General features: G+C 45.4%; 1 protein-coding gene across 8 annotated transcripts in view; it reads right to left on the bottom strand.

The window, feature by feature from the left end:
• Nucleotides 1-21,852, bottom strand: part of specc1la (sperm antigen with calponin homology and coiled-coil domains 1-like a) — a 40,611-nt gene extending 18,759 nt beyond the window's left edge. For 3 of the 8 annotated variants that reach the window (XM_080766798.1, XM_080766802.1, XM_080766800.1), the window contains exons 1-12: nucleotides 21,553-21,852; nucleotides 11,794-11,968; nucleotides 10,513-10,657; nucleotides 9,020-9,282; nucleotides 7,949-8,161; nucleotides 7,158-7,277; nucleotides 5,406-5,891; nucleotides 4,051-4,324; nucleotides 3,063-3,270; nucleotides 2,278-2,476; nucleotides 1,639-1,846; nucleotides 707-789 (exon numbers count right to left, since the gene is read on the bottom strand). In XM_080766798.1, coding sequence (XP_080622924.1) covers nucleotides 707-789; nucleotides 1,639-1,846; nucleotides 2,278-2,476; nucleotides 3,063-3,270; nucleotides 4,051-4,324; nucleotides 5,406-5,891; nucleotides 7,158-7,277; nucleotides 7,949-8,161; nucleotides 9,020-9,282; nucleotides 10,513-10,657; nucleotides 11,794-11,928 — 2,334 coding nt within the window. In that variant the 5' untranslated portion in view covers nucleotides 11,929-11,968; nucleotides 21,553-21,852. Of the gene's footprint in view, nucleotides 1-706; nucleotides 790-1,638; nucleotides 1,847-2,277; nucleotides 2,477-3,062; nucleotides 3,271-4,050; nucleotides 4,325-5,405; nucleotides 5,892-7,157; nucleotides 7,281-7,948; nucleotides 8,162-9,019; nucleotides 9,283-10,512; nucleotides 10,658-11,430; nucleotides 11,455-11,793; nucleotides 11,969-21,552 lie in introns of those variants that run through there. The other 5 variants (XM_080766799.1, XM_080766805.1, XM_080766801.1 and 2 more) reach the window with 3 other exon arrangements.
• Between the last annotated feature and the right edge of the window lie 938 nt (nucleotides 21,853-22,790).

Genomic DNA, 22,790 nt, shown 5'->3' with positions numbered 1-22,790 from the left:
ACATACAAACAGTCAGACAGACAGGCATTAGTTCGACAACACCGTCGCTCCCGACACGCTGGCAGGTTCAAACTAACCCGTGGGCAGGTTAAAAGTTCAAACTAACCCGTGGCTTCCTGTGAGGTTAGGTTTAGGCCTGTCGGACTGAGTGTGTCGGACCAAACACAAATACAAACACCAAACTGTAATGCCCATCCATCTACACTAGTGGTTCCCAAACGTTTTCATGTCAAGGACCCTCAAATTGACACCAATTAGCCCACGGACCCCCATTTGAAAAGATATGCCAGGGACCCCCATAAGAGAAGATTTTTACGGCTCTAGCAGTGATTCTCAACCCGTTTAATTTCAAGGACCCCCAGTTTGACATGCATTAGTCTACGGACCCCCCAATTAATGGCATTTCATTATTTGGGACCCCAATTTATAATTGTGAAATCAATGTTGATTTAACTCTGAGAGTGCACAAATGGTTAGGTGTCCATTTGGTTCCATTTGTACACTCTCACAGTTACAGACCCATAAGGGTCCATTTGGCTCACAGTTACAGACCCATAAGGGTCCATTTGGCTCATGACTATCATTTAGCCTGGGGGGACCCCTTGGAACTCCCTCAAGGACCCCTGGGGGTCCCCGGACATCCACTTTGGGAACCACTGCGCTACAGTATGCTAGCACCCTGTGGCGAGACAGCGGCTCCACTTACTTTACTTACCCTGAGTTTCCGGTGGAGAATCTTGATCTCTCTCTCCATGTCGTGTTTCTGGTCCTGCAGCTTCTTCACAGAGTCTGACGGACGAAGCAGACATGGACACACATGTTGTGTGAGTTCACGTGAACCAAACAAGCATAGATTCTCACACAACTCCAGGAAGAGTACAGCAGGATTGTAATTAAGCAATATTACACGAGTGTAATATTTTACTTTCCAGGTCTGTGACGGACGAGGCCTGTCTTACTTTCTAGGTCTGTGACGGACGAGGCCTGTCTTACTTTCTAGGTCTGTGACGGACGAGGCCTGTCTTACTTTCTTTTTTTTTTAAATATGTTTTTATCCCACGATTTTGTAACCCAGTTTTCTTTTCACCCAGTGCCAATTATCTAATGTAATCCTGGGCGCTACACTTCCTCTGCCAACCTGGGGGGGCAGCGGACTGACCTCATGCCTCCTTCTATGCATGAGGAGTCCAAGCTGCTTCTTTTCACCTGACAGAGGGGAATTTCCCCGGCCGGACGTAGCGCGTGGAAGGGACACGTTATTCCGACCAGTTCCTTTCCCCTCCATCAGGCGCCCCGGCTGGCCAGGGGGAGGTAGTTTTAGAGTCCAGGATTACGGCATGTTTTTGTGAGGGTATCTACCCTAGGGGACACGGGGAGAACATGCAAACTCCACACAGAAAGGCCCTATCGCCAACCCCCGCCTCGGGTATGGGCACTGATGACACGGAGGAGGGAACACGCCGCCAGTGCCCACAGCGTCCCCAGCGGGAATCGAACCCAGGACCTTCTAGCTGTGAGGCGACAGCACTACCAACTGTGCCACCGTGCCCCCTAATCTACTTGTGTTACTTTCTAGGTCTGTGACGGACGAGGCCTGTCTTACTTTCTAGGTCTGTGATTGGACGAGGCCTGTCTTACTTTCCAGGTCTGTGATGATGAGGTTGTCGTGCAGCTTGACGGCTCGGTGCTGCTCCACCTCGTCCTCCAGCTCAAAGATGGTCTCCTTCATGTCGGCCATCTCTGTGTCTTTCTCCTGGATGTCCAGACGCTGCTTCTCCAGAACGCGCTCCTGCTCGGCCATCTGCCGCTGCACCTGCTGCTGGAAGTCCCTGTACTTCACGTCCAGCTGTGTGTGCACGGGAACGGGCAGGAGGGAGGAAGGAATGAAGGAAGGAAGGAATGAAGGAAGGAAGGAATGAAGGCGATCACTCATTTAACCCATTTAGACCTGAGGACGATTCTACAAATGTCTTCTAAATCCTAACAGTTTTCAGAAAGACCCATGTCTCTATGTCAGCCAATCATGACTAGGTCGCTAGTAAGGTCGCTAGGAGGCAGCCATGCAATAATGACTAGGTCGCTAGTAAGGTTGCTAAATTCGCCACTAAAGTCGCCTTTTTTCGGCAAAATGTAGTCTCGGCGCTTTACAAGCACCTGGCAAAAAAGGATAATCAAATGAATGACACCCGGACACTGGCTGAATGAACCCTTACTGACTGACCCATGTCCAGTAGTCTGGTGACGTCACTGTGGGCGTGTCCCTCTGGCTGTACCAACCTTACTGAGCGTGTCCTGTAGCCTGGCGACGTCATTGTGGGCGTGTCCCAGCTCGTCCTGCAGCGTGGCGGCCTTGGCCTCGGCCTCCTCCTTGTCGAGGCGAACGCCCTCCAGCAGCTGGCGGATGTCGTTCTTGTTGCCGGCGTTGTGCACCGAGTACAGCTCGGCCACCTTCTGCCTCTCCTGCTCCAGGTGGGACCTGTTAAGGCACAGTGAGACCCTGAGACCACATTCTACAAAACCTCTTCGAAAAAACCCTGAAAAAACCCTATGTTTAGAACTATGGTCAGTGGTTCTCAAACTATTACATGTCAAGGACCCCTAAAACCACAGGTAATGGGCCGCCGACTACCCATCCGAAAATATGTTGTTCCGGGGGACCCCCCCCCCCCCCCCCCCCCCCCAGAAGCAAAGATTTGACTTAAAAATGCTCACTGTGAAAGAATAATATATTCAAAACTTGAGGCACATTTTCGCGATTTTTCTAAAATAGCAGATCTATCAGAACCCCCCCCCATAGCAAAGATTTGAGTTAAATTTTAAAACGTTCGCTCTGAAAGAATATATATATATATATTCAAAGAGTTTTTTTTGTGACCAAGTTTTTATTAAGCATTTTTCATTTTCATTACAATTCCCCCATCGCCCCACCCTCCCCACATTTTCACGATTTTTTCAAAAATAATTAGCAGATCTACAAGCTCGTTGTAGATCTGCTATTTTTCAATAGCTAAAGCATAACATAAACACCAAAAGGGGGTTCCCGCCCCAAAATGGGTTAATACCTGCAGCGGCTCAGCTCGGCCTGGTCGCTGCTGACGGCGGCCTTGTACTCGCCCAGCGCGGCCTCCATGATGGCACGGTCCTGCCGCGCAGAGTCCACCATGCGCTCCATGTGGTGGTTCCGCTCCTTCAGCGCCGAGATCACCTCCTGGGCCTCGGCGTTGTCCTGCTCCGCCATCTTCAGCGTGTTGGACAGATGCTGCTGCACCCCTACAGAGGAGTAGACGGGACCACGGTCGTAATTATCCGTTAATTAATCATATCGGTGCGCAGACGATTCTACAAATGTTTTCTAAATCCTGACATGACAGTTTTCTAAAAAAATACCCATGTTTCTATGTCAGTCATTTTCCTGTCAAGGACCTCCAAAAACATATGAAATTGGCCGCCGACCCCATCTGAAAATATGTTGTTCCAGGAACCCCCCCCCCCCCCCGAGGCAAAGAATATATATTCAAAGATTTGCGCCACATTTTCACGATTGTTTTCAAAAATAGATCTGCTATTTTTCAATAGCTAAAGCATAACATAATGCTTAAAGGAGAATTCCATACTAGAAGGCTTTCTTACCTTTATTTGTAGTTGTTAAATCCCCACCAAAGAGGTCCAAGTGTTATTTTGTGCAAAAGTGCATTATTGGGTTGGGTTTTCATTCTAATTCGCTTATTTCCATCTAAATAAGTAGTAAAGTGTGCCGCTTGGGATACTGTTTACATTATGAAGAGAGGATTTTTGAGCGATGGAAATAAGCGAACACTCCATAGACCCATTCAATTCAATGCAATTCATTGAGGGCTTATGGTAGGGGAAATAGCCAATAATGCGCTTTTGCACAAAATAACACCTGGACCTTTTTGGTGGGGACGCAACAACTACAAATAAAGCTAAGAAAGCCTTCTAGTATGGAATTCTCCTTCAACACAACCAAAAGGGGTTCCCGTCCGGAATGTTTTGTTTTTAGTTTTTTTTAAAGAAAAATCCCCTTTTTACCGAGGAGCTGCTCCCTCTCGAAGCGCGCGTTGTCGGCCAGGTCCACGTAGCGCGACTCCAGCTCCATGTAGCGGCCGCTCTTGATGTCCTCCTCGAGCGCGTACGACACGTGGTGGTCGTCCAGCAGCGAGCGCAGGTACTCGATCTGGCGGCCGTACGCCTCCAGCTTGTCGCTCTGCTGACACAGCGAGTCCATGAGGATGAGCTTCTCCTCGCCCAGCCGCTCGTTCTCCCCGTTCAGCTCCTGCGTGATCTGCTGCAGGTCGGCCAGCTCCTGCAAGGTAGAGAGGAGGTAGGGAATTAAGCAACTAGGCGACTAGTCTACTAGAACTAGTGATCTGCTGCAGGTCGGCCAGCTCCTGCAAGGTAGAGAGGAGGTAGGGAATTAAGCAACTAGGGGACTAGTCTACTAGAACTAGTGATCTGCTGCAGGTCGGCCAGCTCCTGCAAGGTAGAGAGGAGGTAGGGAATTAAGCAACTAGGCGACTAGTCTACTAGAACTAGTGATCTGCTGCAGGTCGGCCAGCTCCTGCAAGGTAGAGAGGAGGTAGGGAATTAAGCAACTAGTCGACAATGGAGTTTTTTTTAACTTATTTTTCTCTGATTTTGTAGGCCTCAAGATCAGGTAGCTTAGTCACCAATGTACAGTTTTTAAATGTACAAATATTTATTTCAAAAACTAATTTTAACATAATAGGTAGTTAATCAACTAGTTGACTAGTCTACTAGAACTACCGTAGTAAACTAGACAACTAGTCAACTAGTAAAATTGGACAACTAGTCAACTAGTAAAATTGACTAGAAGTGAATGACCTAATAGGAAGTAGTAGTAGGGGGGATGTTGATAGTTGTATCGATTAACCCATTTAAGACCTGAGCTCGATTCTTCTTGTTTCTATGTCAGTGCCGGTTCTCAAATCTTTTCATGTCAAGGACCCCCAAAGATTATCTGGTGTCAAGCTGGTGTCAAGCTCATAGCACGGCCCTCGTAGATCTGCAATTTTTTTTTAAATCGTGAAAATGTGCCTCAAATCTTTGAATATATTCTTTCAGTTTGAGTTTTTAACTCAAATCTTTGCTTCTGGAGGGTCACTGGAACAACATATTTTCAGATGGGGGTCGTCCAGCTTGTCTTTGAATATATTCTTTCAGAGTTTCAGTTTTTAACTCAAATATTGGCTTCTGGAGGGTCCCTGGAACAACATATTTTCACACGGGGGTCAGCGGCATATTACCATATTTCCTTGACATGAAATATTGAGAATCACTGAAACATGAGGTTTTTCAGAAAAAAAGACATAATAAATAAATAAATGTCGACGTCTGGGTTAATGATCCTTCCCATTGCCCTATACCTGCAGCGTGGCCTGCAGCTCCTCGGCCGTGCTGTGCTGGTTCTCCTCCATCTGGTGGATGCGCTCCGTCAGGCAGGCCACCGTCAGCGACACCTCGCTGTTGGTGCCCGTGGTGCTGCCGCTGCCCCGCCGCGAGGAGCGCGCGCGGCTGCCCGGCCCGCTGCTCCTCTCCTCCGACTCCGAGGAGGACGAGGAGGCGCCCGAGGGTGCGTCCAGGGCGTCGTCGCTGGACGTCACCGCCTGGTAGACCTCGCTGGACTCGCTGTCCAGGTTGTCGGCCGAGCCGCCGTGAAGCCGCTGGCCGCTCAGCAGCAGGTCCTCCAGGGAGCCCGGAGCCGAGCCCTCGGCCGAGGAGGTGGTCAGGGTGCCCCGCCCCGACGTACCGCCGCCTCCTCCCCCGCCGCAGCAGGCCGCCACCAGGTCGGGGCTCAGCGACGGGTAGCTGAACAGCTTGTCCGAGGAGAAGCCCAGGGCGTTGAGGCGGTCCTTCAAGCGATGGAATAACAAAGCATAATAAAATCATCATGACTGGAAAGTTTATTAGTGATCTTTAGGGTATCGTCGTTCTTCGTTGCTGCCGTTTCCACAAAACAGCCAGGCAGTTTGAAGAAATCACAGATCGGCTAAAGCTAATGTCAACAACATCTAATCTAAGAGTCTTTAGAAGCATTCATATTTTCAACCGGGTGGCAGCGTGAATTTAAACATCGAGCCGCTAAACATAGTCGCTATGTTCATCCAGTGCGATCTGAGCCGTAAATATGAGAAAAAGGCCATTGTGTGCGGTCCTGTGTCAGGTCTTGACGTGCGGTAAGTCATTAATATAATGTTATCAATTAACAGGATGCTAAAGAACACCTAAAACAAGTCATTGGTGCTCCGGGAGTTCATGAAAAAACACGATAATGAAGTCATCGGCGCTGTATGAAGATGCATCTAAAAACTACTACTAGTTTGATCAGTTCAAATACAGCTTTTTCGCTGACATCTACGTTTATACACGTAGCTAGGCTAAGGTACTAAAGACGCTAACTACGTACATGTTCGTAGACAGTTAGACACCGTATACTACATATAGGAAAGCGGCGACCGTCAATTTACCTTTTAGCATTGCTCCGTTTACTATGGAAAGCCTCCGTCCCCACCAGCTATGGGATTTTCAAAGCGCTTTATCTCTAAAGCTTCGAGCGCTGTCCGTGGTGAGCCGTCAGTCGCGCATCCCGACGATCGTAAATCATTCGTGAGTTTGTATCGCATCGCTGAGCACATGTAACCGTTTGTAATGATGGCTAAGGGGTCTGAGCTACGGCTAACGATGACTGTGCTCACAACAACAGCCCCCACCTCACTGAATAACCCGGAAATGAAACAAGGATAGTAGAGTTAGAGCGGACAGGTGGCATTTGTTAGGTGTGCTTATGCTGCCACCTAGCGGCAGTAGTACTAATAAAGTACTTATGCTGCCATCTAGCGGCAGTAGTACTAATAAAGTACTTATGCTGCCACCTAGCGGCAGTAGTACTAAAAAAGTCAATGATCTTTAAAATAACCAAACCTGAAAATAGCCGATCTACAAGCTCACAACACGTCGCAGCGCGACGTGTTGTGAGCTTGTAGATCGGGCATCTTCAGGTGCGTGGCACGCTTTTCACAGAAGACATTCGCTGTGGCTTCTATATGGGGATCCCCAAAGGGAGTGAAATCAGTCGCTGCAGGGGGCGAGCGAGAGAAGAAAACCTTTTGGTCCCGTACTTTCAGCATGCGGTTCTCGCTCCTCAGCAGGTTGAGCTGCTCGTTGACCGCCTGGTTCTGCTCCTGCAGGAGCAGCAGCGTGGAGTCCACGTCGGCCGCCGTGATGGCCATCGTCGACACCTGCTGCGTGCGGCGGCAAAAACACGCACATTTTAGTTGCAGTCACGGGGCTGTATTTTGCGTGTCTTAAGTACCAGGTCTTATTCCCTAACTTGAGTAAGCTAAAGACCTGGAGGCGTGGTCAATGCTCTTTGGCCACTCAGAATAGCCAAATGGCATTGATCACGCCTCCAGGTCTTTAGTTTACTCAAGTTAGGGAATAAGACCTGGTACTTAAGACACGCAAAATATAGCCCATAGTCTCTTAAGACATCGTTTTCATTTAGTTTTTGGTCACATTTTTTGCTCGCCTGGAACGTTTTGTTTTTTGTGTTTAGTCTAGTTTCAGTCGACGGAATATCATAATAAAAAGGTTATAGTCGACTAAATCTACAGTCGATTTAGTCGACTAAAATGTATTTCGGCGGGCCTTGATGCCGTCATGATTTTACACGTGTTGACAATAGCCGATCTGAAAGCTCGTAGATCGACTATTTTCAGCATGCAACCAAGTGTAAAACATTTTAGCCTAGTTTTTGTTTGTTGACGAAATTGTCAATATATTTAGTTTCGGTCCATCATAGCTTTAGTTGTCATTTAGTTTCCATTTAGTTTTCGTCAGTGAAAAAAAGAAGGTAAGTCGACGAAAATGTTTTTGTCATGGTATTAAGTTGACAAAATCAACACTGCACCTGCGGAGGCTTCTCCTCCTCTTCCTCCTCCTCCTCCTCCTCCTCCTCCAACAGCGCTCCCTCCTCGGGGTGCGTCTCCTCCCCTCCTCCTCCTCCCCCCCCCAGGCCAAGTTGGGCCCTCATGTCCCTCAGCTCACTGCGGAGGTGCAGGATCTCCACGTCCTTGACCTTGGCCAGGCCCAGCAGGTCCTTCACCTTGACCTCCAGAGCCACCTTAAAAATAATAATAATTGTGCATTTATATAGCGCCTTTATCCAAGGCGCTCATTCACACACATTCATACACTGATGGCGGAAGAAACCTGCATGCAAGGCACCAGCCAGCACATCAGGAGCAATTAGGGGTTCAGTGTCTTGCTCAAGGACACTTCGACACTAACTCATGGGGGAGCCCGGGTTCGAAATGGCAACCTTGTGGTTACCATCCGGCCACTCTACCCCTGAGCCACCGCCGCCTTGTCGTAGGGGTGGTGGGGGGCGATATGGAAAAATATTACGTCACAATATATTCTTCAAGCAGTATCATGATACATGCTATTATCACGATATTTTTTCATGCGTTTTTTTTAGGGTTGTTGTTAAGGTTAATTTTAATGATGTTTAGAAGATTTATAACACTTTCCGGGGGGGGGGGTCTTTTATGTGTGTAATTTGTGTTTTTAGATATTTAGATTTTAGCAGTGAGCCCAGTGACTCTGATGCCATGGACACTGGGCTCACTTACTTCCTGGACTACAATTCCCATAATGCTTTGGTGCACTGCTCCTCCTTGTGGATAGGATAAATCTAAAGTGTCCCCATTAAAAGTACAACCTCCTACAAGGTAACAGAAACTCAAAGAAAAAGAACATTTAGACCAAAATACTTTTTAATCTTGGCTAACGTCGTTCTACAAAAGTACTAAATTAAGGTAGCGAACTTCAAATCATGGAATGTGCATTCACTGTATCACGATATATATATATATATATATATACATACACACGGTATCTCTGAAAAGGCATATCGTCCGTTGAGACATTGTGTATCACGATGATCATTTATCCCCATATTGCCCCCAGCCACACCTACCTTGTCGCTGATCTGACCATCCGACTTGGACTTGCTCATGCGGCTCTCGGACTCGGCCAGGGCCTGGCTGCGAGACCGCTTCCCCGGGGCGGAGGACGAGTCTCCCGACGCCGACGCCGCCCCACCCCCTCCTCCTCCTCCTCCTCCTCCTCCGGACGACGCAGACTGCTTCTTGCCCGTCGAGGTCTTGGACGTCCGCAAGCGGTCTCGGTAGGAGTTTGTCTCCTTGGACGTGGACGACGCCGTCCGCTTGGTTAACGTACCTTAGCAGGGGAGGGGGGGGGAGAATGTATTCAACCCATTTTGTCCTGGGAACGATTCTACAAATGTCTTCTAAATCCTAACAGATGTCAGTCATTCTCAAACATTTTGATGTCAAGGACGCCCAAGATTATATGTAATTGGCCGCTGACCCCCATCTGAAAATAAGTTAACTTTGGCTCTGAAAGAATATATATATTCAAAGATTTACGCCACATTTTCACGATTTTTTTGTGTGTGTGTGTGTGTGTGTGTGTGTGTGTGTGTGCCGCAGACTAAATCAACTGTAGATTTAGTCGACTAAAATCTTATGATATTTAGTAGACTAAAACTAGACTAAACACTAGAACATTCCAGGTGACTAAAACAATATGACTAAAACTAAATGAAAGCTATTCAACAGACTACGACTAAAACTAAAATCTAAATGTGCTGCCAAAAATCACACACGTGTGAACTGAGTGGTGCAATTCCCCCCCCCCCCCCCCTCTCTCTCTCTCTCTCTCTCTCTCTCTCTCATTAGAGACACAGCACTACCCCTCTTTCTGTTTCTGGCGCCCCCTACTGGTATGAAAAGTAACATACTCGTGCTCATAGGCACAGGTACACGGACATTACTGGTTGTAGGAGTGGTTGCACCACTCAAAAACAACACTGGTTCAGAGTATGGGCTTCATGCCGTTCAGACTATGGGTTTTATGGGAAAGTCTCCCATAGGCGTAGAGGCAGCCAATCATGAACAGGTCTCCACTAAGGTCCCTACTAGACTAGAGGTAGGTCAACATGTTGTCCGGGTGCTTTTCAAGCAGCTGGGCAAAAAACATGTCCAGATGTGAACAGAATTTTCATTTTTTTTCATGTCATATGAAAGCAGGGAATCATAGCTTCAAATTGACATATTGGTTGTTCAGTTTAACCCACAAGTTTTGGAGATATGGCTTATAGAGTAATGACTTGCAGAGAAACAGCGAGTTGAGAAAACAGGCTTGAAAGGTTCACTTCTGTGGTCTCTAACATTACACCTAGCTACATGTTTAAGCATTTATTTCATATTTACATGTCGATTTCAGCTCTGACACTTATTTCAGACATATGATCTAGTATGTGAAGAGTCTGCCTGTGCTATTAACTAATTTTTTTAATAAATAAAAAGAGTTTTTCATCCTCTGGTGAAAAGCTGGAATTTGCGCGATGGCAGGCTCTCAGTCAAATCTAGTCACAAATATAGATACCTGATGATGCAGTCTTTGGTCTGCTCTCTGTGTTGGCGGCAGCACTGGCCCCGCTGGTGGCCGTTCTCTTGGTCTTAGTGACAGCATTACTCGGGGCAGGGTTCCCTCCAGCCATGGCTGCTAACAGATCGTCATTGCTTTTAACCTGAAAACACCCCCAAAAAAACCCCAAATCATTAGAGACGAGTGACGTGAGGGTATTAAAAAAAAGAAAAAAGGTGGCACATAATAACAGTAAGTAAACAAGTAATAATAACCTTGAAATGTAATGTCAATCACATTTGCAAATTGCCGTCGAATATTGCGTCTATATAATATAACAAGTTTTGGGGCTTTTTATTCCTTTATTGGATAGTGTACAGTATGGTGACAGACAGGATATGGGGACAGAGATTGTGACACGTGGCAAAGGCCGTCGGGATCGGGAGTCGAACGCGCGACACGCCGTCAGGCTGGCTCAGCAACCTAGGTGCCCGGGACCGCTAAGCTAGCCGCCCCGGTGAGTCGATTTGGCAACCGTCTTCCACATAGCTATCCATGGTGTTTCACCCTGTGAGCAGTGCTGCGTCCCGTCCCCCCCCTACTATTTCAAAATAATGATGGGATCAGGGGATCATCCTCTGCTGCTCCACTCCCATTTCGTTCTGCGGAAACATTACTACGAATAACACTGTCGCACTCAGTGTGAATAACACTGTCGCACTCAGTGTGAATAACACTGTCGCACTCAGTGTGAATAACACTGTCGCACTCAGTGTGAATAACACTGTCGCACTCAGTGTGCGAGGATGTATTGCGTGACGAAAAGCGCATCCAATGTGCACTGCAAACACCTCAAATGACAATCATCAGGACAGGTACATAATTAGGTCATTTATTTTTTACCTTAGACAGAGGGGCCGAGGCGGTGGTCCTTACCTTAGACAGAGGGGCCGAGGCGGTCGTCCTTACCTTAGACAGAGGGGCTGAGGCGGTGGTCCTTACCTTAGACAGAGGGGCCCAGGCGGTGGTCCTTACCTTAGACAGAGGGGCCGAGGCGGTGGTCCTTACCTTAGACAGAGGGGCCCAGGCGGTGGTCCTTACCTTAGACAGAGGGGCCCAGGCGGTCGTCCTTACCTTAGACAGAGGGGCCCAGGCGGTGGTCCTTACCTTAGACAGAGGGGCCGAGGCGGTGGTCCTTACCTTAGACAGAGGGGCCCAGGCGGTGGTCCTTACCTTAGACAGAGGGGCCCAGGCGGTCGTCCTTACCTTAGACAGAGGGGCCCAGGCGGTGGTCCTTACCTTAGACAGAGGGGCCGAGGCGGTCGTCCTGCCTGAAGACTTCCCAGCGGCCGACGACGTAGCCGAGACCTCCGAGGTCTTTCCTCGCTCTCCGCCCGGAGCTTTACTCGCCGCTGGCCGCGATGTCTTCTTCATACTGGTGGGAGCTCTGTGGTCGATGCATTTACAACTGGATCTGCACACAGGGAGGGAGGGAGGGAGGGTGAGCAAAGGTAGTTAAGTGTCAGTGCACCGACTGATACCTCCAGTTTTCCATGGAAGAGAAATTCTTTCCACAAGTGTCCATTTCCATAACATTATAATAAAACAGTCAAGAGTGAAAGGAGGAAGAGAAAAAAAAAAAACCTGTAACCGTCGTTTAACGGGGGTCACGTGTTTCACCCTGGACTGACGAGAACCTGACTCGTTGCCATGACAGCAGGGAAAGTGATTTGTGACTGAAGGAGAGAAAGACTATAAGCGCTTTAGCACGAACTTGTCTTGCATGTCTTGGCATTGTTATTTTCTTTTTGCACTTAGGCCCTGAAGAGGGGGAAAAAATGTTAGCTGGAGTGGTTTATTGCTCAACGACTAACTGAGGCATCTTGTGTTGTTGTGTTCTTGGTAGAAGCCATTTTTGTTTTAGTATGGTAGTAATTGTAATTGTCTGTCACCAGTACACTTGAATCGGACCCCAATGTCAGACAGAATTAGACACTCAAGAAGCCTTTGTCAATTCACAGACTGAAAAACGTTTCAACTCGTCGTCTCATCCACAGAAACGTATCAATGGTTAAATATTGGGGGATGGCCCTCTGTTAGCCTCTTGAACATCAGAAAGGCATGTCAGTCAGTCTGGTGGAAAGTAACAAAGTACATTTACTCATGTACTGTACTTCAAGTAGAATTTTCAGGTACTTTTACTTTACAGAGTCGACGTATTTCCAATTTCCAATACTTAAGACTTCTACTCCACTACAGTGTTGTTTTCGTCGACTAATACTATGACGAAAAATGTTCGTTGACTACTAAAACTATGACCAAATATACTGACAATTTCGACAACAAATAAAAATTGGACTAAAATGTTAGGAAGGGACTAGTGGACAAGAGATCCAGTATAAGTCATTTTACACTTGGTTGCGTGCTGAAAATAGCCGGTCTACAAGCTCACAACGTGTCGCACTGCGACTCGTTGTAAGCTTGTAGATCGGCATCAAGGCCCGCCAAAATACATTTTAGTCGACTAAATCAACTGTAGATTTAGTCGACGAAAATCTTATATTTAGTCGACTGAAACTAGACTAACACCAACACATTCCAGGTGACTAAAATATGACAAACTAAATGAAGTTGTATTTCAAAGACTATGACTAAACTAAAATAGAAATTTCCTGCCAAAAACAACACTGCTTCACTACATCTCGATCCAAATATTGTACTTTATTACAGAACATTGTAGATCTGCTATTTTCAAATATTTATTATACATTTGAAAACTTTAAATGGGACATTCTGCACATTCTGGTACTTTTACTTTTGGTACTTTAAGTACATTTTGAAGCCAATACTTGTTGTACTTTTAGTACTTAAAAGTAAATGTTGAATTCCGGACTTTTACTGGTAACAGTTATTTCTATATTGCAGTATTGATACTTTTACTTTAGCTGGAGAAGAACACAACGGTAAAAAGTGTCTAACCGGAAGTTCAGGAAGTACAGGGCCACCGGAAGTTCCAGCTCGTACTTCCAGTTTGACACTTGTTTCGGAAGTAGTTCTACTAACTACTCTGGGTTTTATGTTCTTGTTCTACTCCATGGTTTATCTTCCTGTGAGATGCCGTAGATAAAAACGTTTACTGGTCTGTGGGAGGCCAGAGCACCCCGTTTACTGGTCTGTGGGAGGTCAAATAACACGGCCACGAGCTTGTAGGTCTGCTATTTTTGAAAAATCGAAGAATGACCGACATATAAACATAGCTTTTTCAGAAAACTGTCAGGATGTAGAAGACATTTCTAGAATCTGATCTCAGGTCAGAATGGGTTAGAGTGAAGAACGTGCCTCGTTCTTTACCGTTCTAACCGTTCTAAGATTTACACACCGATGATGATGATGACCATCCATAACGCTCTCGTAAAAGTTCACGTTATATAGGTCAGTGGTTCCCAAAGTGGGGTCCGGGGACCCCTAGGGATCCTTGAGGGAGTTCCAGGGGGGTCCCCAGCTAAATGATAGTTTGTAGCCAAATGGACCCTTATGGGTCTGTAACTTTATATTGTTTACAATATAAATTGGGGTCTCAGAGATATAGAAATACCATTAAATGGGGGTCCGTAGCATGTCGCATATCAAACTGGGGGGTCCTTGAAATGGAAAATAGTTGAAAATCACTCTTATCCCATTCTGGGCGGGAACCCCTTTTGGTGTTAGCATTATGTTATGCTACAAGCTACAAACAACATTATGTTATGCTACAAGCTCATAGCGCGCTACGAGCTTGTAGGTCTGCTATTTTTGAAAAATCAAAGAAGGACTGACATAGAAAAATTGCTTTTTCAGAAAACTGTCAGGATGTAGAAGACATTTTTAGAATCTGATCTCAGGTCAGAATGGGTTAAGGCATATATTTTCAAATGGGCGGTCTGCACTGCAGGCTAATGAGTCATTTTGGGGGTCCTTGACATGAAAATGTTTGGGACCCCGTCCCACTGCTACAGTATACAGTACGTCACACAGCAGCTCATAGTGGAATATCACTGCACATGTTGAACCTCCAACTCTAGCTGCCTTGGGAAAATATTTTCTCTAGCATCTTTTCCTCGGGCGCACGAGGAGGAAACGGCACCTAATGCGTTTCAGATGGCACGGTTCTGCTGTGCTCTGCAGCAACACCCCAGCCCGGCCCGGGGGCTTCCATCCATGGTGGTGCTGTTTATTTAGACGCCCCACTGAAATATGCCTACGGTGCTAGTCTTTTCAATGGAGTAATATTAGCCCAAATGAAGCGTGTTAAATATATATAGCATTATCTAAATTAGCTCTTAAGTGTTCAATAATAAACCCACAGAACAGTGGGTGAAACGTGGGTGTCGCCGCTCTGAGATTGGGAGGTCAGGGTGTCATGTCCAGGGGGGGGGGGGGGTACTACTGTCTTGTACATCAGTGGTTCCCAAACTTTTTCACGTCAAGGACCCACAAATTGACACTAATGAGCCCACGGACCCCCATTTGAAGAGATAATGCCAGGGACCCCCATGAGAGAAGGTTTTTACAGCTCTAGCAGTGATTCTCAACCCGTTTCATTTCAAGGACCACCCAGTTTGACATGCATTAGTCTACGGGCCCCCATTTAAGATCGCATTTCTATCTCTGGGACCCCCAATTTATAATTGTAAAATCAATGTTAAAAATGTAACTCTGAGAGTGTACAAATGGAACCAAATGGACCCGTTAGGGTCCATTTGCGGTCCTACAGTATAAAGCGGAAGTGGAGCCTCCTCGCCACTTCCGTTTCGTCTTTACAGTCGCTCACATTTATCCTAATATAAATACAAAACGTCTAAGCACATATAGCTTGTTGCTTAGCAGAAAAGGAAAATAAATAAATAAATAAGCCCTAAAGATATTTTAAAATATACTTGTGAACGGAAATGGCAGCTTCCGTTACTCAGCTCATGGGGGCTGTAGTCCCAGACCCTATATAGCATTCTGTTACTCAGCTCATGGGGGCTGTAGTCCCAGACTCTATATAGCATTCTGTTACTCAGCTCATGGGGGCTGTAGTCCCAGACTCTATATAGCATTCTGTTACTCAGCTCATGGGGGCTGTAGTCCCAGACTCTATATAGCATTCTGTTACTCAGCTCATGGGGGCTGTAGTCCCAGACTCTATATAGCATTCTGTTACTCAGCTCATGGGGGCTGTAGTCCCAGACTCTATATAGCATTCTGTTACTCAGCTCATGGGGGCTGTAGTCCCAGACTTTATACAGCATTCTGTTACTCAGCTCATGGGGGCTGTAGTCCCAGACTCTATATAGCATTCTGTTACTCAGCTCATGGGGGCTGTAGTCCCAGACTCTATATAGCATTCGGAGATTGTGGAATAGTTGTCTGGCTACGAGAGACTAGGGTCCATTTGGTTCGTGTGGCATGTCAGCTCTCTCCATCTCTCTCTCCCCATTCCCTGTCAGTCCACTGTCCTATCAACAAAGGCATAAAAGCCCAAAGATAAATCTTTAAAAAAAAAAAAACCTGTCAAACCAATAGACTTTAGGGCGGTCCTCCATATTGGGACGTTATCAGGATAGGTTTTCAAAGCAGTGGGTGTAGGTTTGTTAGTGTTCCCGCCATTGTTCTTCTAGCCCCTGTATTGAAGTTCAAAGTGTCTCTATCGTTACATCTTGTGTTGTTCCATTGCATATTAAACTAGAACTGCACTCTGTCGAGTGCCTACTTGCGCGTCATAAATGGCGTACTAATGCGCAAGCAGAGTGCGCAAGTACTGTCGACCGCTACGAACTCTCAAATCTCAGCCTCTCTGTAAAACAATGAAATTAAATACTAAAGTCTGGTTATAACTGGCTGTCAATGGTGACGTAATTATGATATGTTTCAATATTGGTTGGGTAACAGGTAACGTATGTATGACAAAGTTGTAAGTAGTACTATACTGTGGTCGGGTGGCTTTTTTATACGTATGCTCGGAGGTATATATACTGATGTTGATGGCGACGTAATTAAGATAGGTTTCAGATTACATACATGTATACATACAGACATTACCTTTAATTCACCAGACACTGAAACATATCCTAATTACGTCCCCATCGACAGCCAGTTATAACCCGACATTGAAACATATCTTAATTACGTCACCATCAACATCAGTATATATATACCTCAGAGCATGCACATTCGTACCAGCACGACCACAATAATGATATAATATAGTAATTAGAAAGGCCAAAAACTAAGTGAAAGACTTGTCAATGTCAATTTACCTCAATATAGACTCCTAGGCTATATGTACTTCGCTCACTCCATGTCACTCCAGCCCATATGTGTTTGAGCTTGCATGCACTCACTCCTCAAACATATGTTTAAATTGTGTGGGGCGTGTTGCCAGGTGCTGACATCAACACATGGCCTCAGCCCAGCTTTCAGAACAGCTGAATGTAGGACAAAGCAGATCTCTCCAAACACAGGACAGAGCTAGCTAGGGGGCTAGCCTTTTCCCTGGCTCGAAATAGGCATGGGAGACAGTCTAGGGACCATCAATCTGAACAAGATAGAGGCCAGCTTTACACAGTCTGTATTCCTCTCCTCAAAAACGGTTTATCTATATATATCTATCGATCGATCGTGTAATTTAGAAATCTAGCAAACATTCAGCGAAGATAACAGACGGACAAGCTCCCAACAACAACGCAACGTGATGCATTGTGAGCTTGTTGTGATCTGCTGTTTGGTGAAGAGATTTGGTGTGGAAGGAAAGGAGGAGTGGCCCCGCCGCCCATACTACAGGCCCCTGGGGGACTCCGGCGGTCAATGGAGTTTAAACTGTGTGAAGGGCTTAAGTGGTTAAAGCCTTAAAAAGGGCAACGTTGCAGAGTTTTAACATGAACAAACAGGCCCACCAGTTCCCAATGTGTTCCGTCTGTGTGTCGACAGCTTGCTCTCAAAAAAGGGGGGCTGGACGGACAGTGTTGCAGTGCTGATGTTATCTTTGGTGGGACGCTATTTTAAGTGACGCCACGCGCACGTCGCTTAACACACCTACACTACAGGTCACACAACGGGCCATTGATATGCATTTAGGCTCATTCCTCAGTATGTTAATGCACGCCCGGTGGGACACTCTACACTCAGCAGCAACCTTTGTTGAGGTTGCGAAATTAAGGGTTGTTTGTAAGCGATGCATGTGTCACCGTGTGAGTGCTCCTGAAACATTTCTTTGAGGAGGGGGAGGGGGGGGGGGTTACCGTGTGTACCGTGTGCAATGACCAATGCAACAGCTAGCCCCTCCTACTAGCTTTCCGGGTCATCACCCCATAGCGATGATTTGATCGGCTGAGCATATCAAGTCCATATTGAAGATAAAAAGTGAGGGCAGAAGACGCCAAGAAGAAGTGATTGGCCGGAATGACATTTGTGTGATTATTTGATTGGCTGAGGTCGGAATGTGATGTATGATGATAAGAGCGCCCCTCACTTCACACAAGTGAGATTCTCCCCCCGCCCCATTCTGGATTCCCATAGACGTGTTTATTATCAAGACAAACTAAACTTTGTGTAACCTCCTCAACCCAACCATGGGGGTACTGTACTGGTGTCCAGGCTCTGGACAGCCAACCAACGACCACTTCAAATCAAATGGAGCTGCACAGTGTGTGATTTCAATGTTAATGAATGCGGTGGATGTGATCCAATGCTGCCTGACCGCAACGGGTCAACGGGAACAAGTGTGCAGAGAGTGTTCCTCCACTGTCATCGTGAAGAAAAGGCATTATGTTAGTGTGCAAGCCAAGGGAGAGACGCTGAGATGGGCGAAGAAATAGCCTATAGTTATAAGGCCTGGGAGGAGACCAGGTGGGGGTTGGGTTAAGGGTCTCCTATACTCATAAATGCCCCTTCCTGTGGCTCATTCAGTACTCTTTAACTGCAGGGAGGCACTTCCTTGACATAACATCAGCTTCCCCTGGCATTCCAAATGTCTAAAAAAAAAAAAACAAGACGAAATGTGTGCGCAGGGACACGAAAAGGGGAACCAGTTCTGGAACAGTGTCTTCTACACATTAAGTTGTATTTGCTAAAAAAGAGAAAATCCTGTTAGTGCCAAAACGCGGAGCCTGCACCAGGAGCAACGCTACTACTCGACAACAACACATCTTCTATACTGTCTGTCACCACTCACAAACCGGCCGCTGCGTTAAAAGCTAAAAGCCACAAAACGACATTAGAACTATCGATGGCTATCCCCCAGCCATAGTGCTGTATCAGTCGCCTGATCTGATCTAAACTTGATGCATTTAGGCTCACACATATTATTTTTGAGCCGTTGACATTATTAAACACAGGATGTGCTCATTTCATCATTTCAGATGTGAAGGGGGGGGGGGGGGGGGTCACAGTGGGCTGCAGCCCTGAACCAATCAAAACAAAAACAGATGGGCTGCAAAATGTTGGTAATCGTCAGCCATGAGTAGACTCCTTTTTCACAAGTTAAGTTATTTGAGGAATGTTCCACATTCTGATAGGAAAAGAGGGCTTGTTGTCGGTTCAACTCTCACTTCAGTCAGACTCAGTGGGGTTTAATTAAGTAAACGTGCTTTTTAACGGTATGCTTTGCTTAATTCGTCCACAACAAAATACATTCATATGTGCTAAATATGATACTGTTGTTAATTAAATGAATACACCGAACACACAGGTAATATACTAGTATATACAGTACATAGTTCGTATTTGTCTTATATTCGAAAATGTTAAAACTATCCTTTCTTTCCTCCCATTTGTTTCCTTCTCACAAGATTTAGACACAAGTTTCCAAGAAGCGGTGGAGATTTATCACCCTGGAATATTTTTCCAAAAGCTGTCCCAAAGATGAGACAGACACAAGAAGGAGTATTGCATAAGTCACATTCCCCAGACATAAAGTTGAAGAACGGCCATTCAAAGTTTGCTGTTTTTACAGCTATTCCAGGAAAGGTTTGGGTAAAAAAAAAATCTTAATGTGTCCCTGACACAGAATGGATCGAGAGAGAGAGAGAGAGAGAGAGGGAGAGAGGAAGAGGAATAATTAAAAGCATATCTATTTGTGCCAAAGTGTCATCAACTTAATTCAGTAATTAATAATGAAGAACGCTATTATTTGCAACTTTAGTACAATGTTGATTTTCCTGTTGAGGGACTGCAGGCTGGCTTTTGGCAACAACACCTACTTCATTTACATTAACCGCATCACTGCTAATGTTAGTGGTTTTCAATGACTTGCAACATAACCAAACAAACTCACAGTCAAAAAACAATGACTATATTTAGGAATGGACATTATTGGCCATCTGAGCAAATAGTTCATTAATTTAACCTTAGCTAAATGGTTAGCAGCACTTTATAACCGTCAATTATACTCAACAGCCGCTTGCAGTAATTTCACTTCCATGTTGGCTAGTGTACAGTCAAAATAAAAGCATATAAATTAGAGACGCTCCGATCAGATCTTTTTGGGACCGATCTCGATCAACGATTGTTTTTCGCATGATCGGCCGGTACCGATCTTGTGCGTAAGGGGAAACTTTGAATATTTCCAAATTATAATGTCTCTGCTGTCATACCTCATAACTCATAACTCCAAAATATCAATTTTTCAGGAAATAAAAAATATACGTTTTAAGGAAATTAATAAAACTTTGTATTTTTTAAACAAAGTTGGTGTTGCGACTTTAGATATTGTCAATTACTTGCATGAGAAGGAGAGAGGTGGTGGAGTTAGCTGTTTTAGCAGTGAGGGTCCAATGGAGTTAAGAGGTGTTGTCCAAGAAATTGAGTTATGAGTTTCACCCGGACAGCAACAATAAAAGTAAGTAAAAAGAACCCATGTTCAAAACGGTTCCTGTGTGTGTGTGTGTGTGGGGGGGGGGGGGTTGAGGTTTAAACCTAGAATCAAAAAAGACACTCGTGGGAATATTTTTCCTATGGAAGAGGAAAAGGCATACATTTATCTTTTATGGAGCTTACATATTTATGCCAAAACAAACTAGCTTTTATTTCACATTATTATTTCCAACACAATCACATGAATGAATGCAAGGGGGCTCACTCAGCCCCTCATACTGCATTAAACCACAATGGAACACATTTGCAGGATAGGAAGAATTAAAAACAAAAGCCAATGCTGAGGCTAGCAGGACATTGTTGTGGGGCACAAACAAATCCAACCACAAATCTATGTTTGGATTGGAATGTGATGGGGTTTTTTTGTTGTAATATTAGTTTGTAGAAATGCTTAAAACAAAGGCACAATACTTCGTAAATCACAAAGCTACACGTCATTCTCTGAAACAAGGACAAGGTTCAAATATTATCCTATTATTAAATTAACAAATCTGAGCAAAAGATGAAAGACAACAAACCACCATGGCACTGCAGGTTGCCCCATTTTCTACAGCATCATATTCATAGATTTCAGATGAATTGAAGGAGGAACCTGAATGTAAAGTAGTTTAGTACTTTTTCTGGTTTTATCCAGCTCGTAAGCAGCTTTTGTATTGACCTGTGCGTTCTTTTGAACTGTACCCATTCTACAAACTGAACACAATTTTCAATCAATCAGAGTTATAAATAAAGATCATATTCCATAGTTTGACCTCAAATTTAAAAAAAAACATGACTTTTATTGTGAAAAGCGCTCGTGCGACCCCCCACTCCTGCTGCTTGTCTTGACAGAGTTGTGCTAAAGTGTGTTATAAGACAATAAGTCTTTAAAACAAAGCACACGTACAGTTACAACGCGAATCTAACCCGTCAATAGGCTGTGTGTTGTTCCCTTCATTCAACATGTCTCTGTTGAAGTCAGAGCTATTAAAACTAGCAGGCAAATACAACTATAATGATCTGCTAATAATGCTAACGTTAGCTGACAATGCTAGTTCTTTTCTTTTTTTTTAGCCCTATAGCCCAGTAAAAAAAAAGAACTATAGACATAACGCTCAATCAATCAGAGACAATAAGACGAGATGATTGATGATGAGCAGCAAAACAAGACGAAAATAAACATACCTTTTTAATAGTTGATTCTATTTCTCCAAGTTTGGCGAGAAGAGGGAGAGATGCAGCGAAACAGATTCATGATCATCTCTCAGTGTGTTGTTGGTGAAACGAAACGGGCTGCTCGCTCGCTTAGTTTTTAATCCCACCACAACTTCATCGGCAGCGGCTGCAGTCAGCCAGTCCAGGCTTCGGCGTCCCAGACTAGTCCCAACGGTTGTTGAAGTGTATAAACGCCCGTACCGTGCCGCCCGTACGTCGGTCTCTTGGCAGCAGCATAGCACACACACACAGAGAGAGAGAGAGAGAGAGAGAGAGGCTGGCTGATTCTCTCTAGCTGCCTCTTCAGGCTGGTTGCATCATGACCTCATCCTGGCTGCGAGTATAACAGCTAAGCATCATCACCACCCGTCAGTGGTTCCAAAACTTTTTCATGTCAAGGAACCCCAAATTGACACAAATTAACCCGCGGACCCCCCCACCCACCTGTTTAATTTCAAGGACCCCCCACTTTGACATGCATTAGTCCACAGAGTACAGTTTAATGGAATTTCTATCTCTGGGTCTGGGACCCCCTGGTCCCCGGACCCCACTTTGGGAACCACTGCCCGCAGCCCTATATCATCATGAGCATCATTCAGGACAGGGTCCATGTCTTTTTCGGCCATTTGAATTCTAATTTCATATTTGATAAAACAGTAGGCCTATAGGCCTGTAGTGAGAAATGGCTATTTAAAATATAGAAATACTGTTAGTTTTCTGGATAATGGAGAATTTACGTCATATGTGTCTGATTGCTGTCGGTATGTCGGTGAGAACCCTTGGCCAATCAGAGACCACCATTCTTCGTGACGTAAGGTATGTTTCAAGGTTGGTATAAGGTCAATAATTGATTAGAGCGCCCCTCACTTCACACGGGTGTGATTTGTGAGTGGTGCAACCACTCCTATAGACAGCTATGTGTGTCTCTGGCTGTGTCTGATGCCGTCGTAATGGCAGATTTTATACTTGCTGAAAATAGCCAATCTACAAGCTCACAACGCGTCGCAGCGCGACGCGTTGTGAGCTAGTCATCATGCAACCAAGTGTAAAATGACTTATGCTGGATCTCTTGTCCACTAGTCCCTCCCTAACATTTTAGTCTAGTTTTTATCTGTTGACGAAATTGTCAATACATTTAGTCTTAGTTTTAGTCATCATGGCTTAGTTTTCATTTAGTTTTAGTCAGTGAAAAAAGGTAGTCGACGAAC

Source organism: Protomyctophum bolini (genome assembly GCF_963924005.1).
Source record: "Protomyctophum bolini genome assembly, chromosome: 6".
NCBI classification, from domain to species: domain Eukaryota; kingdom Metazoa; phylum Chordata; class Actinopteri; order Myctophiformes; family Myctophidae; genus Protomyctophum; species Protomyctophum bolini.
This window is presented reverse-complemented; position numbering and strand designations above follow the sequence as displayed.